Raw genomic sequence first — 18,041 nt, forward strand, 5'->3', positions numbered from 1 at the left:
ATTTGGTATCACTGGAAGGACCTATTACCATATACTTTACTGTGAGTACTACCGCTTAATAGTAAAAAACATGCAAAGTAGAAGAGAGGATACAATGTTGAGTACCTGGCAAAAGTCAACACCAAGGACCATAATTTTTCCACCAAATGGAACATCGGCAAGTGCGGGATCGTCATGTCTCATGAGATCTTGGATACGCTTATACGTATACGTTGATACTTGTATTGATACTTGTGTCCAGCGTGTTTAAAGCGATGACACTTCTCATATGATGAAGGACGTGAAGTGAGCTTCATCTCGTGTTAATGAAGGTTATCCCCTTAGATCTTTCCTCGATGCGATACCCGTCTACTCACATAGTCATACATTCATGTAGAACAAATTTCCTGATCTGGAGGAGCCACACATTTCGGCGCGTCATAAACGTGAGAGAGCAATCTGATTGGATAGATTGAACTGGCTCAAATGCCGTGTTCATTACTACTATATAACCGTGCGGCCGCAGCAATCATGGGGCTCTTCTTCCTCTTCGTCAACTTTTCTAAACCAAAGCTATTCAATGTGAGTGTCATTGGAACGGATCAGAGGATCGGAGAGTGTATGTTTATGGTGGTGAGTGAGAAGAGTGTATGCAACCGGTTGTGAGTATCCTAAGATCCGTTTATCTCACTTTCTTTCTTTTTTGACACAGACCTTCTTCTCGTCTTAACCTGGTCCATCTCCCCCTCACGTTGGCTCTCAAAGCACAGATGCAAGAGTAAGTACAATATGGAAAATGTGAAGTGTGACTTGAGGCTTTGCTTGTGGATGTGATATACGAAAGAAGATATGAATTTCGACTTGTCTAAAGAAGTGTGTGTACAGCATACAGTCGCTAATGTTATCCTCCTTTCTTCTCTGCTACTACTATAGGATTCTGACTTTTTGAAATGGTTGGTTCGGTTTGTTGTTTGCATCCCACCCTTAAACATAAGCAACAACTGTAAGTACGGTAGGGAATGTGAGGATGAGTTGGAGAGAAGTCGAGTGTCTGTTGGAGGTGCTGATGCCATGACGTGTCAGGAATAGTTGCATATTAAGAACAGCCTGCTCATGATCTTTCTTCTTTTCATTCTACTTCAGGTTTCGCTTTATGCTGGTTGGGTTAATTGTGTCCTGCGGACAAATAACAGATAGTAAGTATAAGCAAAAGGGGACTTGAACATTGGTATGATAGGTGAGTAGGATGACATGGGTGTTGGGGATGACGCGTCAAAGGTGTGCAGTGTGTACATCAGCGTGACGGGAAAGGGCTCCTGACCATGACGTATGCAATATGGCAGTCTCTCAAAAAAGTTTCTCTTATTCTTTTTTCAGAACTGGTCATCCCCTTCTTGCTTTTCCTCTCTCTAACTCAAGGCTCTCTTCCTCCAAGCCAAGGATGTCATAATAGTAAGTATCGCTGTGCTTGTGTTTGTCTTTGCGTGTTTGAAGAACCAGGAAGATGTCTGCCGTGACATGTCAAAAAGTGTATGCAGCTGCTCATAGATGTTTTCTTTTTTCTAATAGAGGATGACTCTGCGGTGATCTGTTTGAACTTGGATTGGCTTAGACCCCATCTCTCTCTGTCTATAACTTTGCTGTAAAACGACAAAACAAATGTAAGTCAGCTTGGGATGGAGAAGGATGGTAATGCCGTGTCAAAAATAAAGATAGCACAGTGGGTGCAGCCCTCTAATGATCTTTTCTTTTTCCAGCTAGAAGAAGTGTTTCTGTCTTGGCTGTGATTCTCTGCTCTGCTCTGGCCGTGTGCTCGGCTCTTCTGTGTCTCATCGTAGAAGTATGGGTAAGCATAGCACGATAGAATCTTGTGTGTGTGGTTTGACAGTTTCCCATTAACTATTCGTCTCTTTTGTTTCTCGGAATGGCGGTAGTGCACAGACACCTCCAAGCTGGTCAAGATTGATGCTCCACTGTCATCCCGCTCCTAGAAGCCGACCTGTCAAGTAGTCCATAGGCTGCGGTCAAGATCTATCCATCCATCTGGACGGTGGCGTGTGCTTTTTGCTTTGACTTGGACCTGAGGAAGTCCTTAAAAGCCTCATATTCTTCTTTGCGTTCTTTATATATTTTATCCCCCCCTCCCCTCCTCCCCTTGCTCTGACCCAGGAAGTCATTAAAAGCGTCTATTGCGTTTCTAATATAGTTTATCCCCCTCCCCTTCTCCTCCCCCTTTGCTTTTTTCTCGCAGTTCCTAGTAGCCTCTGTCTCGACCCATCTTCGGATGTTGCATCGTTTCACGCGAACGGCTGTTTTTTTACTCAGGCAGCCTCCGGGCGTAAGTCCTGCTTCATCTACAATTTCCCCGCGCCCACGGGTCAAAAGTGCGGCCGAGGTCCCCCATGAATTTGGGGAATGCTTTGCGTAAGTACTTGCTTTCTCTCTCTCACTCTCCGTGCGCGGGTGGAATTATATGGAAAGAGCGGAGGTTCCTTTTTTGGATTTTTCAGCTAACTTTTAAAGATTTTAATAATAAAGATATACAAGTATATCATCGTTGCTAAAAGATATTAGTCAAGTCTGGATATATAACATAAAGAGTCCGTTATTGAATATGTTTCTCCCTCCGGGATATAGTGTGTATGTTTTGTGTTCTTTCAAATGGACGGATGCGTGGACAAAGGTATAAAATGCGCAATAACCTGTCAGGAGACAGTTGTACTATTTCTTTTAAAAAGGTGATAAATGCAAAAGGAGTGTTGCGGTAAACTTGCTTTTTGTTGCAGTGGTTGTATGATACAATTATGAAAAATGTGGTATTATGGCTCCCTTCAGTAACTGCCCTTCTGTAATCATTTTAATACTTCAAGGTATCCCAGTATTGCGATTGGACCTGCTTGACTTTTTGAACCGTTTCAACACATTCTGGGCTTGGGGTAAGTAGTGTGGGTATTTCGGGAGATTCGCCTACCAAGACTGACATGCAGGCATATGCAGACTTGGCAATGGACTCGAGATTATATCCACCCTCCAGCGCTAGTACGACACGGCCGTTGGCTAAGCTCTTGAGCATATGTGTCATTTGTCCGTATCCAGCCGGTGTGACATGACATTCTCCGATTTGATCTCCTGCGGCAGCATCGAATCCAGCAGATACTACGGTAAGTGAGAGAGAGCAGCAATTGAAAAGAGGTTATCACAATATATCGCTATCAAACGGGCCTAAGAATGGATAGCAACGTCTTTCTTTTACCTATTACAAGAGAGGGATCAAACTCCATGGCGATAGGCATCACAATTTGTCGGAATGCATATAAATAATCACCATCTGTCATGCCAGAATCGGGCCAGGGAATGTTCACCGTTCTATATACGTGGTTGTTGTAACAAAATTTTGATCAATTCAAGAGAGTACACTAGATGCTGGAGGCAATTCTTCGTTTGAAAAAACCACGAACCTTCCTCTACCCTTTCCTCGACCAACATAGGCATGCCGGCCATGTTTGTCTTGTGGATAGAATGTCCCCTTTTCATATCTATGTAGAGAAATGTAAAGGATATCTCCATCGCTACTTGTCAGCTGTTGCGTGCCATTCCCTGAATCCGTGTCCAGTATATCGTGAGTTCTTTCTCGATCATGCATTGCTTTCGTTTTGTAATTACCAAAATGTATATCCCTGAGAAAATCAAAGGCATAAAAGAAACGTTAAATTGTAGCCAGGAAAGTACACGCTCGTTCCCAGCCTCCCAATGGACGAAAACTTACCAGTCGAGTATAAGGATTCGTTCTACAAAAGGGAAATGTTCCTTGCAGTATCGAGCGGCGATAGCGACATTGTTCATCAAGCAAAAGCCCATGGCTGTGTCAAATTCGGCATGGTGCCCTGGTGGTCGTACAATTGCAAAAGCGTTCTGCACTTTGTCGGTGACGACAGCGGAGCATGCCTCGATGACACCACCTGCGGAAAATAAGGCCGATTCATGCGAGTGCGCGTTCATATAGATCGAATTGTACTGTCTCGCCTGTTTTTCCAATTCTTTACGAGACATTCCTATACGTGTAATTCTCCAATTAGCAGCTAGAAATAGATCCAGACATAGTTTTTTTCCTTTCTCTTTCATCCACAATAGGACTCTCCTCCCTTCAATATCTCTTTTGTGCACCTTCTGTTTGCCTCAAAGTCTGATAATAACGCGGGTCATGCGTTGCAAGAACTTCGGCTTTCGTCGCTTGCCGTATTGGTATTTTGGTGCAGTTGTTCAACAGTCCATTTTCTTCCATGCACTTGTATATGCTGTAAATACGGCGAGGATCTTCGGGATGCGGGTCATCATCGTCACCAGCATGACCAAGCTGTGCATGAAGCGACATAACAACATCGTATACATATCCAGTCGTGAGCTTATGTCGTGACATGCGCTTGTAATCCAGATCCGTTTCCACTCCTTCTACACTTGACGACCGATTTGGCTGTGCTGTTACAAATTCGTCACTGAGAGGCGAGTCAGCCTGTTCTGCAGAATAAAAATCGTCATTATCGTCGTCGCCAGCTTCTTCGTCAATATGTTCTGGCCCAGTCAGGTTTTTCATGTTTGCAGTGTTTGCCAACGAGGTAGGATCGCTCTGATTTCGGGATCCTTCCTCGCACGAATGTACTGCATCGTCTGATAGCGGTGTCGAAGAAAAAGAAGATAACGTTGTCGATGGTGGACTTGTGGAGGCATATTGTCTTTCAGGTGTTTGCTCGTCGGATAATGTTTCTTTCGCAGTTGCTGCTGAAGGTGATGTAGACGGTTTTTGTGCTGTTGTTGCTTCTGGTGCTACTGTTAGTACAGACGTGATCGTGTCTCGCTCAATGGCTTTGCTGGTGACCGGCGGCTTTTCTGCTGCAGCGGGATCCGTATTTTCCTTTGAGATGAGACCGTCAAGATTAGGTGTTGGTGCTGCCGAACCAAGTTGCTCGTGAACAGGAAGGAGTGGAGGAGAATCAATGGAGACTTCACAGTCCCGTGGATCGTTAAGGTTAGTCTTGAGCGGTTCTGGTGCGGTAGGTAAGGTTGTATCTATAGTTTTGTCCTTTTCGCCATTAATCTCTTTTTCTTTATACACTGATTGTTCGAACGACAATGCCGCTGTTGGGGGTGGCAGAGCAGGTGTATTGTCATTGTCGTTATCGTCGTCCATAGCGTCAAAACGATCATCGGACTCTTGTGAGCTTCGTAGCTCGTCCACTTCGTATGGCACAACGTCGTGGCTCTTTTTGGGCGTACCATGTGTCATCCGGATACTTTCAAGTTCTTCGTCTCCTTCTTCATCGAATTTCTCTTGGTTCTCCTGCTCTTCAACAGCATCTTCAAGAATGCCATCACTGCCATTCACATCATCATCATCATCCGGTTCTGCAATAACTCGGCCGTGCTTACTCGTCGTCGTCGTATTTGTTGTTTTTAATATTTTGACATCCTTCTGTACGTCTGCTGCTTCCTCTTCTTCTTCAAAGAGTTCGTCTAACTCGTCTTCATTATCATCATATAGGGACTGTCGCTGTTGCGTTTGGTTCACCTGTGCTTTCTTGCCCCGTAGGTCACTACGTCGATCTTGCATAGGGACAGGAGCAGCAGTGGCGCCGTCTTTACTACTACTGTCCGAATCATCGCTATTTGAACCGCCGAAGGGGTTCAGATAGTTTATTGTAATGTTCTTCGTTCGTTTCGCATTGTCGCCTTTGGTGGAGGTTCGCTTGAAGAGGCGACTACGTGTAGGAGGAGGAAGTGCAAGTGCTGGCTCGTCGTCATCATCATCCAGAGTCAAATCAATGACGGTTGGCACTTGACGGAGAGACGATGACGATGGTACAGGTGGAGACGATGGTATAGCAGCAGCAGCAGCTGCTGCAGCTTCCTGCGAGGATGATGGTGATGATGGTACCGGTCGAGATGACGACGACGACGATGATGCATGCTGTTGTTGCTGTTGATATTTGTGCTGAGAGCTCCCAAATACAGTTTTTTGTCTTTTGCACGGTCGTAAATCGAGCTTTTCAAAGAAAGGTAGTTGTTCGTATACCCTGGAGCTAGCTGTCACACCAGTCGCGCCTTTTCCTTTATCGCTACCGCCATTAGTACGTGTATTGTCATTGCTGCTGCTACTCACACTGCTGGTGCGTGTTAGACCACTACTGCCAGCGATTGAGATAGGGATGGTTGCCGTTGAACAATCGCTATTTAAGGTGACACCGGTGAGCGTTTTGACAGGGATCACGGGTTGTTGATCTCCTTCATCAATGTTGCGGGTACGTTTCGAAGCTTTATCCACGATGGTGCCGTGATCTATGGTGTGAGCATATCGCGAAGAATTTTTCTCCATCGCGCCAAAGTGAGAAGGAGAAAGTGTGTGGTTATAGAGGTAAGTGAGCCCTTTGAAAGGAGTAGGTACTACGGGTTGGCAGCAAAATGTGGATATAGTGGCTTGCCGGAAAACCAATGCCCGCTAAGTAATGGGTGCAACAGACCAGGAAGGAGGGGAAAAAGAGCGAAAGCAAAAGCCAATGCCCACCATCCCTTCTTTTTTAACCCCCCCTCATTTGTAAAGCACGTGACTTGGTTCTTCTTCAAATGCTTGTGGAAAGCATCCCTTGCTACATTGGCCGAGTTTGTATGCTCTAAACAGTACCATCTTCATTCCACATATTATCGTGCTACTTAGCTACACTTCTATAATAGACATTGAAGCGTCGTACGTACTCTCACAGCAGCCACTTTATAGAAATGAGCTCGATAGAACTGATTGAAAGTACAGAATAAATATAACGATCAATCCTCTCGCCATTGATAGTGTCAAAAAAGGACGACAAGACTAATTTCCTTCATAAGTAGCAAGAGTACAGTATTGCAATGGCGTGGCTATCTAGTCACTGTGGAGGGTTAGCAAGTGAATTTCGAGACGTTATAATCGTAAATCAGTGCAAAAAACACGTACTCTAGTGGCTCGATCAAACTAGTGCGAGCGCTGAGTGACAAATTTAGAACTTTATGTTGGCACTGTGCGGACGGCGCGCTTTTCGTTCTATTTCTTCCCAGATCTTCTCTTGATCTGATCCTACGCTACTTTTTTTTTTTCCATGATTCCACAACACGGCGATCAACCGACTCTACCTAAAGAAAGAAACTTTGAAGGCGGTGACTCACCTGCACCTAGCCAACACCCTGCCAAGAGACGAAAGAGAGAAGAACAAAATGGTTCTGCTTCTGCTCCGTCGCCTTCTGGCGAGCAACACGCAGAAAATGAGCCTCGCAACAGCGTGATTACTGACCATATGGCTGTGGACGAGCCTGCAGGAGGCACAAGCGATATTGCTCCTCTTAAGCCCTCAAAGTGGCAGTCTACCATTGAGGAGGTTGTCAAAGCGATCGTCTCGATCCGCTTCAGTCAAGTTGCAGCATTCGATACTGAAGGTAATTGAGATTTTGAGATCTCCCCTTGGGTGTTTGTGTGTGTAAGTTTTTACTCAAGCTCTAACAACATAATACTCCACTTGGTAAATCAGGACCGGAAACATCGGAAGCATCGGGTTTCATCGTAGATGCGAAGAATGGCATTATTCTCACGAATCGTCACGTTGCTTGCGCAGGTCCATTTGTGGGTGAGGCTGTCTGCCACGATCATGAAGAAGTCGATGTCTTTCCGATCTATCGCGATCCCGTGCATGACTTTGGTTTCCTAAAGTACGTATCTATTAGTAGCATTTAATTGCGTCTTTGCTGCGGAGAATAGGAAGGTTCCTTGGCTTTTCCATTTTTTTTTTTGAGCTAAAAAGGGAATCACGTTATAGGTTTGATCCAAGTAAAATTAAGTACATGCCTGTTACTCAGGTGGAACTGCGCCCTGAATTGGCAAAGGTGGGCTTAGATATCCGAGTCGTAGGGTAACGTGTTTAACTTTATATTGATTGTGGCACGCACTAAACAGAGAAGGATATAATGAAATTGACGTAAGGCTTCCTATTTAGTAACGATGCTGGTGAAAAGCTGAGCATTTTGGCAGGCTCGATATCGCGTTTGGATCGTAACACGCCGGACTATGGTGATTTGACATATAATGATTTCAACACATTCTATCTGTAAGTAGGGATGGCGATCTTCACGATGGGCTGGGAAGAACGTAGGAAGGGTGGCGGGGACGGTGGATAACTATGTGTACTAGCAGACGGGGTACTTATAAGATGTGCTATAGACAAGCTGCTTCGAGCACAAGTGGTGGAAGTTCCGGCTCACCCGTGATTGACCTTGACGGTAATGCTGTTGCATTACAAGCTGGTGGCCACACCAAAGCAGCCACGGATTTCTTCTTACCTCTCGACAGAATTAAGCGTGCCCTTCAATATGTACAACGTGGTGAACCTGTTCCTCGAGGTGATGTTCAGGCTCAATTTGTGTAAGTAATAAGTACAAAGAGGGGAAAATAAGCGACTAACATCAGTTGAAAGCTGGTTGGTGAATGAATGAGATGCTTAATACCGTTGCTGTTGTGTACTGTAGATATCGTCCTTTTGATGAGGTGCGTCGTTTGGGCTTGAAGGCCGAAACTGAAGAAAAGCTTCGAAAGGAATTCAAGGACGAGATTGGTATGCTAGTTGTTGAGACAGTGTTGCCAGAAGGCCCAGCACATGGCAAAATGGAAGAAGGCGATATTCTTCTGACCATGAATGGCCAATATGTCACTCGATTTGTGTCCTTGGAAGAAATGCTGGATTCGAATGTCGGAAAGGAAATCAATGTTGTGATTGAGCGAGGTGGCAAGACAATGGAACTGACCGTGTGTGTCGGTGATCTTCATGCCATGTAAGTTGTGGGAAGACAAGGCTTTTAATCATTTAAAGTTTTATTATGCGCATAATAATCATTCTAACCCCTTTTTAGCACACCAGATCGATACGTTGAGGTGGGCGGTTCTAAATTGAACGAAGTTTCATATCAGCTTGCTCGTGCTTATTGCGTACCTTGTCGCGGTGTATACGTTGCTGAACCCTCTGGCAGTAAGTTTACATTTTCTTTTTTTGAAAAAATCAAACTTACATGTTCATTAGTGTTTAGATTGGATGGCCCAGACAATGGCTGGATTATCAAATCAGTGGATGATAAGGACACACCCAATTTGGATACTTTCATTGAAGTGATGAAAGGTATTCCCGATCGCGCACGTGTACCTGTCGTTTATTACTCTATCGCCGACACACACACGATCCTCGTCTCAGTTGTCCAGGTTGACCGCCACTGGTCTGGCTTCCGTTTGGCTGTACGAAATGACAAGACCGGTCTGTGGGACTTTACTGATTGCGGCGCGCCCATTCCTCCACGCCCCATCGAACCTTCCACCAAGAAGTTTATCGAGCTGGATAGCAGTATGGGCCCATGCAAGGAATTGATTCGTTGTCTAGTTAAAGTGAGCTATTACATGCCTTGTCGGATGGATGGTTTCCCACGGAACCGCAAGCTTGGTGCGGGTGTCGTTATTGACAAGGAACGGGGCTTTGTTGTGGTTGCACGCAGTATTGTGCCTACTGCCATGGGTGATCTGACAATCACCGTGGCGGACTCATTGGTTATCCCTGGCAAAGTGATTGTAAGTTTATCTTTGCAGATGTGTGGAGTGTGGTCAAATCTAAGCTGTGTTGTCCTCACCGACGTCTTCTGTTTATAGTATCTCCACCCAACACACAACTTTGCCATTGTCAAGTACGATCCCAAGCTTATCGGCGACACGAATGTCTTGAGTGCCCCCATTAGCGACAAGACGCTTGAACAAGGCCACAAGGTTACCTTGGTAGCTCATAACCACAATCAACGGCCCGTGTGTCTGAACACTGTTGTCACTGACATTACCTGTGTGACAATTCCGCACAATGGCGTAAGTTGTGTAACAAAAGCATGCATCAATTGTGTACACAATTTAATACTAATCCAACGGAAAAACTGAATCTTAGACTCCTCGGTTCCGGGGCATCAATCAAGACGGTATCACTCTCGACACACCCTTAGCACTCCAATGTTCGTCTGGCCTGCTTGCTTCTGCAGAGGGCAAGGTACAAGGATTATGGCTCAGCTATTTGGGTGAGCGAAATCTGAACGGCCACGACAACGAGTATCATCTTGGCTTGCACATCTCTACAATTTTGCCTGTTCTGCAACGTTTACAACGCAATGTCCCTGTCGAGCTACGAAGCTTGAACGTGGAATTGATGCCTGTTCAAATGGCACAAGCATCAGCCATGGGTGTGTCTGATGAGTGGATCCGCAAGGTTCAAGATGCCAACCACGCAAAACATCAGATTTTCATGATCCGACGAACAGAAGCATGTAGTGAAAGCGGCAACGTACTCAAGGAACTCGACTTGATCTTGGCAGTGAACGGCAAAACCATCACGCGCATGTATGAGATGGATGTACAATACGAGGCCGAAGAGCTGGAGATGACCATCCTACGACAAAAGAAGGAAATGACGGTCACGGTGAAGACATCCCCCGTCACTGGCGCTGGCACAAGCCGCTTGGTATTCTGGGGCGGTGCTGTCTTGCAAGAACCTCACAAGGCAGTTTTGCAGCAAAGCAAGACGTTGCCATCCAAGATTTATATTTCGGCACGGTCCAAGGGATCGCCTGCGTACATGTATGGATTGGTGCCTACAAACTGGATCACACACATCAACTCAGTTCAGGTAGTCACCCTGGATGATCTCATTGCCGCTGTCAAGGATATTGCGGACAACACGTATGTGCGTGTACGCTGCGTTAGCTTTGACAATGTCCCGATGATGCTTTCGGTCAAGATGGTCAATCACTATTTCCCCTTAGTAGACATGGGTATGGACTCTAGTGTAGAATGCGGATGGAAAAAGAGAACCATCTCTTGAAAACGATAATGCAGTGCATGATTAGTGCACAAACAACATCAACACTCTTACCACGCACCGCTCTTACTTTCTCTCCCCTGTGCATCCCATCATATGTACATCACTCAAACACTTGCATGTTTCTATTTGTTGTAAATTTAGATAAACTATAAAAGTCTTTAAATTTCTCATCTTTTCGTTTCCTCTTTCTTCGCGCACCACACACACTCTGCTCGTTACTACTCTTCTCTCTCTACAGAGCACTTTGCAACAATGCTCAGTAAAAATGAAATGTCATCATCAGCGTCATTAGGGACACGTTCTTACACCACTGATAGTAGCACTGCTGCATCCTTAGCTTTTCCACGCACCAAACCGTTCAATTTTTGGGTCAAGCTTGGAATTGCAGGCGTTCTTGCCTATTTGACGATCCAAATGATCAATATCGAAACTCATGGACGAAGATTACAGACAATGAATCCAGAGGATTGGAAAAAGGTGATGGAGGGCCACCCTTATCAACGGCCTGCACCAGACGCTTCGCGTGGTCCATGCCCAGCCATCAACACGCTCGCCAACCATGGTTTCATCAACAGAGACGGACGGAACGTGACACAAAAGCAGTTGTACGAAGGAGTTGTGAAACTGGGAATGGCGCCCCTGGCTGCACACTTTATATCGCGTTTACCCTACTCTATGTTTAAGCAGCACCACCCGCCTGATGGTCCATTTTCCTATTTTCGATCCGCCAAGACCATCGATTTGGAACAGCTTGGGATCCATAATACCATTGAGCACGACGTCTCTCTCAGCAGATCCGATGTGAATCTGCCGCCATATAGTACGATTCAACTCGTCCCTGAACGTCTCGAGCAGATGATATACATTGCAGCAAAGCGGACAAACGGAGAAAAAGGCGATCAGCAGCAAAAGCAACAAGTGTATATCTTGGATAAGGATGTGTATGACCACCGTAAACTATGTTGGCTCGAGTCAATACGCGATAATCCTTACTTGTTGGTGGGACTCAATCAGCAGGTAAAAAGGAAACGGAACCTAGCGATAGTGCGGGGGAAGAATTTATAGTAGAGATTGATGCTGTTGTTTTTATCTCTAGATGGCCATCACGGCAGAGACGGCCGCGGTGCTAGATATTTTGGGCCGTAACCTAGCTATTTCAGAAGATCATCTTCGATCATTTTTCCTCGACGAGAAAATTCCAGCGGACTGGCATCCGCCCCATGATTCGTCGACACTTGGGATGTTTAAAAGGCTCTGGGAGAGCTTTCAAGGTGTGCAGAAAAGTAAAGCAACTTTACCTCGAGATAACAGAGAGGGAAGCGATTAATTGCAGTATGTATGCACCTATATCATGATGCCCCATATACACATTATTGCGTACCATATCCTGCTTAATGTAGTGCTTATTACAATAAACTCAAACGCGCCAAGCCCGCACATTTGTAATTGAGAACACAGAAAGTTGTAGGACCTAATTATCAGAAGACACCATACACCTATTGTCAATAGACAGCATTTTATTACGACACTATAAGTAAAGTTCATAGTACTGGTAGAAGCCCATTAAATGTTCTCTAACAGTAAAGGTTTCCCTCATTATCCTAGATAGATTCTGGGTAAAGCAAGACAGCGCTTTCAATACTTTGTTTTTGATTGCGTCAAAGGATTAAGATATGCGTACATGCAATGGTTTTAGTGCCTTCAAATGTGATTATCTATATCAACTCAACTCAGCTGGATGATCTCGTTACCATTTATGTGCTGCCAAGGGTATTCTATCAGCATTTTGTATATGCGTGGATGATGCATAAAGATTCAATGTAATCCCATGAAATCGCTCTTATTCAAGATGGTCAACTAGTGTTATCTTTTGAAAGAGATTATCCATGAATGCTAACGTAGAACAGGAGTACAAAAAGAGAACAACTCTGTATGCAGAGCATGATAAAGTACAGAATGTGCATGACTACAGTAGTGCACGCTGACAGATATATCATACACACATCACATACATCACACATACATCACATACGCATCACACATACACACTTGCATGATTTTATTTCAAAAGATTTTGCGAGAAGTTTTGCTTTTTCCCATTTTTTTTCGCTCGCCACGACACACACCTTCCACTTATCTTCACACACAGCAGATAACTTTGGGCCAAGAGTAGTTTTACAATGGCTGATGATAAAAATAAGATACCGTCATCCTCAGAAACACCTGTAAAAAGCAGGTCCTCTGCGCCTCCCCGAGCCAGTTCATCCACACAGTTAAAGCATATGGAAGAATGGAGAAAGGTAATGGAGAAGCATCCTTATCAGCGGCCTGCACCCGACGCTTCGCGTGGTCCATGCCCAGCCATCAACACGCTCGCCAACCATGGTTTCATCAACAGAGATGGGCGGAACGTGACACAAAAGCAGCTGTACGAAGGAGTTGTGAAGCTAGGAATGGCGCCCCTGGCTGCACGCTATATCTCCAGTATGCCATATTCTCAGTTTAAACAACATCATCCGTCCGACGGTATATTTTCCTATCTCCGAGGGTATGCCGAGACCATCGACTTGGAACAGCTCGGAATCCACAATGGTATTGAGCACGACGTCTCTCTCAGCAGAAATGACGTGAATCTGGCACCCTGTAGTTCTGTTCAGCTCGTCCCTGAGCGAGTCGAGCAGATGATCCAGATTGCCGCAAAGCGGACACGCGCGGAGGGTGATAAGGATAAGCAAAAGAGCAGCCAGCAGCAACAGGAACAACGGCTGTATATTTCGGACAAGGATGTGTACGATCATCGTAAGCTGTGTTGGCTCGAATCAATCCGGGATAACCCTCAGTTGTTAATGGGTCTGTTTCAACAGGTGAGAGGAGAACAGCACTTGCTTGTGACTTTTTTTATTATGACATATATGCATTGATGGTGAATTGAGAGGCAAATCAGAATATATATATAAAAAGATTGACGCAGGTTCTGTTCGATATCGTAGATGGCCATTGTAGCAGAAACTGTCGCACTTATGAATATACTTGGCCGTGATCAGGCCATTCCGGAAGATCATCTTCGATCGTTTTTCTTGGAGGAAAGGATTCCAGATGACTGGTACCCGCTGCAAGCTTCGTCCATATTCAAGACGATGAAGCGATCCTGGGAGGCTTTCCAAGGAGTACGCAACAGTACTGCAATGTTGCCTCGAGATGAAGGGGAAGGAGGGAGCTCGGGAAAAAAACAGAAATAGCAGTGTAGTAGTAGCATACGTAATATTGCAAAGTACTGTATCCGAATATAGGACCTTGATGTGATAATTTGAACAAGATGTTCTCTTGTTACAGTATACGATTAAGCATGTACGAAATATGCTCAGCGCTTATTAATCATTTTTATGTTTGTAGTCAAAATAGTGATAGAGTTAACGAGAAAGACGTCATAGCTTCGTCATGAACAATGTGGGCAGTTGATGGCTCAGAAAATCTCTTTAACCTGAACCACACATTATAGTTTCTCTTTGTAACAGCTTCATTGTTTCTTCTATCTATTGAGCTTTGAAAAAGACTTATCAATGTGTTGATTGCCCACCTGACTCAGCTGCCGGACTGGTATCAATTGACACGTAAGAATACCCTACTTCCATTGAACAGTTTTCAGCCAAGTTCATCCGACTGTTCTTCATTGTTGTAGCAAGCAAAACATATACCGGAAACAACGCGGGAAGCAGCATAGATCAATTTTGACCAATGCCAACTGCTTTGTTACTACTTGTCATACTGTCTGTTTTATGCAAATCAGTTCATGTTTCTTTTTCAGTTCTACTATAATGGGCTATATCTTGAACAAGTAAATAGTGACCCAAGTTTCAATGATAAGAATGCATGGTTGAGTCTTTAAATTGTTTAAGTACTCTTGGAGGAGAATTAGAAAACACATCACTACTAAAATGACCAAGGAAAACGTCGTACTTCTAAGTATTCATTGTAAAAGAGCTGTCGCGAAAATATATCTAAAGTTTTGAGGTACATAGTCCAGCAAGCAAACGAGCCGGCTTGATTAAAAAAACTCTCTTATTGGTAATTATTCCTGATCCTTCATCAATACAAAGATATCAACAATAGACGCATGACTGAAATACATAGTTTTACTTCGCATTATGCTGTACCATTACTTATTTTTTCATTCGGCTAATGAACGGAACATATAGGCACAGAAAAAGTCAGTTTATCAGTATATTCCCTTTGTATGGTCCCATAGATCGCACTTTTGTTCTTCTATATCTTAAATATGAACCTTTAGTCACAACTTGATGATCAAATATAGCTCGGTTTACAGCGAAGCAGTGAGCCATTCTAGGCAGACAGATTGCTTTTTAAAACAAATTCAAAAAGATGCACAACTTACACTACTCAAATCATCATTAACTGATCAATCATAGACTTGTCCGTGTGAAATAAATAAATGCAGCCCTAAAAATTGACCCATCATTAGTACGTAGTAGAGAAATTGTAGTGATCCTGATTGTGAAGAAAACAACGAGATAGTATTCAATCGGCATGATATCTTTTGATGATGGGAATTACACCGCATAATTTGCACGAGCAGAAAACGACTAGGCAAAACGCAAGAGCAGTCGATCAGACATGCATCCACAACCCTCTAAAATGGAGAGAAAAAAGTGTATACCGTTACATGTAGCAATGTAAACATACAATTCTTGATAGTCGTGCTTAAACAGTTGATGAAAAGGGACAGTTCGCGTACTGCAGAAGTGAACGCGTAAATTTCGTGCTTTAAAAAAAAACAGCCAAAGCGCGTTCCCCCATTTTTTTCTTCTCTTTTTTTTTTTTCTCAAACCGTGATAAATGGAAGAACAGCTGAACATTACCGTGCTTCAAGAAAAGCGACCCGTAAGAATGGAGAAAACTTACGTTGCTCTTTTGAATTATTGACTTGCTAATTATTGAGTTTTTGTTGCCAACGCCCTGCAATTGAACGGTTTTATCTCAGGTGACATACAAGTCGCTGGCGCGCCAACACGCAATTCACGTTAATACCGCTAAACAGTGAGTGTCGCCAGATCGCCTATCGATCATTCTTTTCGTTTTTTATGGATTACGGAAAAAGAGAAAAGATTTGCTAACCTGTTATTATTTACTAGAGCATTATGGGATTATGCACAAAACACGCCCAATGTGCATGCAATTTACTGCATCGCAGGCAGACTCGTAGTGGACAGCAACGCAACTCGGGACACGATTCGACTTGTCAAAGACCTCGATCTCGAAGGTATCTTAAAGAGGGACAAAACGAGCATTCTTATTTATACATAAACTGATCTGAACAAGTAGAAACCAAGAAACAATTCCGTCAAGTCACCGGTATTCATGTTTACAGTGTCGTACCTTATGATCCAAAGGTAAGATATACAACGAGAATGAAAAAATGAAGACAGGATAGGACATTGTAGTAAGATGCTTCGTCAGTATGGGTGTAATGCTAATTGTGTCTTTTGTGATATTGTGGAAACAAAAAAAAAAGGATTTGACCGTGCTAGTTACTGTAAACAAGGATATACCTTTTCTTTCTGTACAAGACCGAATTAGGTGGGAAATTATGCAGAAGAAGGAAAAAGAAAATACAACCTTACTCATTGGTATATTCGATTCTACTATCAGCTGTGGTGTCCTCAAATGTACCCAAGCGTTATCGGGCAAACCCACGACACAGAAACGTACACAGCCCGATACTGCACATACACAACAAGCGACTTTATCCAAACCATCCAAGCCAGCTGCTTCAACCCCTGCACCAGCACCAGCAGCTGCGATACCAACAAAGAAACCAACTACTATCCCGAGCAAAGGTAAAGGAACATTGTCGTTTGAAAAGCATGCAACAAAAGCGCCTAGTTCAGCTCGTTCTTCTTCATCACCTACACCTACACCACCACCACAGCCAGCAGCAGCAGCAGTGAAAACACCAGGTTTGTACTTTCAATCCCTATCTTGATTCTTTGTAAGAACTGACTTACCCTTTCTGTCCCCTTTCAGAAAAACAAAAAACGCCTGAACCTAAGAAACCCAGTTTGACAGCAGAGGATATATTTTCGGAGGATGAAGATATGGCTGAATCCAATCCAATGCAGGATGAGCCTATTTTTGATCCTATGGAAACGGATGAACCTGCAGCTGTAGAAGAAGAAGAACGACGACAGACTGAAGAAAAGGAGCCTGAAGCAGAAGGTACGTAAAAGAATCAAGTAAATAGAGCAAAGGTTGTGTGTAAACGGGGAGTTCAGGAAAAGAATACGCTGAAAGTTGTCAATGATAGTTGAACAAGAGGAGCAGGTGCAAGAACGAGTACCCAAACAGTCCACTGCAGGCCGAAAAAGACGACGAAAGGTGACAAAGAAGAAGCATTATACAAACGAGCGTGGCTTCTTGGGTACGTTTCTTATAGAGTGAAATGTTGGCAAAGCATTGTGCATTATACAAGAGTATTTATTAACGAGCATAAAACCTATATGATATAGTTACTGAAGACGTCGAAGAGTATGAAACAGTGGATGAGGATGAAGGAGAAGAAGAGTCGCCAGCACCATCATCATCAACGACACAACGATCAACTACAACGAAAAGCCAGAGTAAGCCTTCGTCTGCACCGGCACCCGCAGCAAAGAAGTCGGGAGCCAAAAAGACACAAGGCGAACAAAGAAACTTGTTAAGCTTTTGGGGAAAGAAGTAAACTGATAAAAGCAGTATCATTCCTTACATGTAAATACAGACCTTGTTGCTGGCTGTTTATCACATAAACTTCTTCTCATATAAGCTACAAAGTGTTGTCCTTATTGATATCATGACTATGCCGCGCAAACACAATCAACCATGATCTACTGGTTTTGCGCCTTTTATTGAAAGTGTGTATATAGTAAAATGAATGCTGTTTAAAGTTATCAGATAATAGTAATAGTGTAGATATCATTAAGTTGGGGCTGCCATAGAATACAATCGTCACGATAAGGGTAAGCTACTCTGTTGATAAGAATCTAGAACAGTTCTTCACTTTCTCCTCTTCTATTCGTGAATAAACAAGTCGGATTCCGATCTCAGAGCAATAACGCACGCAGTTCCAGAAAACTGGAGGTACTTGAAAGAAGTGCT

At 43.8% G+C, this 18,041-nt stretch overlaps 5 protein-coding genes across 5 annotated transcripts; 4 read left to right on the plus strand and 1 right to left on the minus strand.

Moving 5' to 3' along the window:
- Positions 1–2,517: 2,517 nt before the first annotated feature.
- On the minus strand, positions 2,518–5,764 carry BDB00DRAFT_936859 (uncharacterized protein). The gene is made up of 5 exons (XM_053129238.1): positions 4,144–5,764; positions 3,746–4,031; positions 3,438–3,656; positions 3,233–3,345; positions 2,518–3,135 (listed from the first exon to the last, which is right to left on the minus strand). The coding sequence occupies exons 1-5, from the start codon at positions 5,582–5,584 to the stop codon at positions 2,837–2,839; spliced, it is 2,358 nt and encodes a 785-aa protein (XP_052982988.1). The 5' UTR covers positions 5,585–5,764; the 3' UTR covers positions 2,518–2,836.
- Positions 5,765–7,100: 1,336 nt separating this feature from the next.
- On the plus strand, positions 7,101–10,889 carry BDB00DRAFT_757919 (trypsin-like cysteine/serine peptidase domain-containing protein; the record flags this gene model as incomplete). The annotated part of the gene is made up of 11 exons (XM_053119018.1): positions 7,101–7,301; positions 7,356–7,434; positions 7,527–7,704; positions 7,812–7,904; positions 7,989–8,099; positions 8,213–8,413; positions 8,518–8,820; positions 8,899–9,014; positions 9,066–9,601; positions 9,680–9,886; positions 9,963–10,889. 11 exons carry the CDS (start codon positions 7,101–7,103, stop codon positions 10,887–10,889), a joined length of 2,952 nt encoding a protein of 983 aa, XP_052982989.1.
- Positions 10,890–11,073: 184 nt separating this feature from the next.
- BDB00DRAFT_808528 (Chloroperoxidase) lies at positions 11,074–12,342 on the plus strand. The gene is made up of 2 exons (XM_053122414.1): positions 11,074–11,906; positions 11,986–12,342. The coding sequence occupies exons 1-2, from the start codon at positions 11,142–11,144 to the stop codon at positions 12,214–12,216; spliced, it is 996 nt and encodes a 331-aa protein (XP_052982990.1). The 5' UTR covers positions 11,074–11,141; the 3' UTR covers positions 12,217–12,342.
- A 636-nt stretch (positions 12,343–12,978) lies between these two features.
- On the plus strand, positions 12,979–14,296 carry BDB00DRAFT_971372 (Chloroperoxidase). The gene is made up of 2 exons (XM_053129854.1): positions 12,979–13,753; positions 13,880–14,296. The coding sequence occupies exons 1-2, from the start codon at positions 13,070–13,072 to the stop codon at positions 14,126–14,128; spliced, it is 933 nt and encodes a 310-aa protein (XP_052982991.1). The 5' UTR covers positions 12,979–13,069; the 3' UTR covers positions 14,129–14,296.
- A 1,447-nt stretch (positions 14,297–15,743) lies between these two features.
- On the plus strand, positions 15,744–17,625 carry BDB00DRAFT_785459 (DNA polymerase subunit Cdc27-domain-containing protein; the record flags this gene model as incomplete). The annotated part of the gene is made up of 9 exons (XM_053120541.1): positions 15,744–15,788; positions 15,889–15,944; positions 16,040–16,167; positions 16,230–16,297; positions 16,557–16,744; positions 16,791–16,864; positions 16,932–17,123; positions 17,212–17,325; positions 17,414–17,625. The coding sequence occupies 9 exons, from the start codon at positions 15,744–15,746 to the stop codon at positions 17,623–17,625; spliced, it is 1,077 nt and encodes a 358-aa protein (XP_052982992.1).
- Positions 17,626–18,041: the final 416 nt, after the last annotated feature.

Source organism: Zychaea mexicana (assembly GCF_025766255.1).
Source record: "Zychaea mexicana strain RSA 1403 chromosome Unknown BDB00scaffold_13, whole genome shotgun sequence".
Lineage (NCBI taxonomy): Eukaryota > Fungi > Mucoromycota > Mucoromycetes > Mucorales > Lichtheimiaceae > Zychaea > Zychaea mexicana.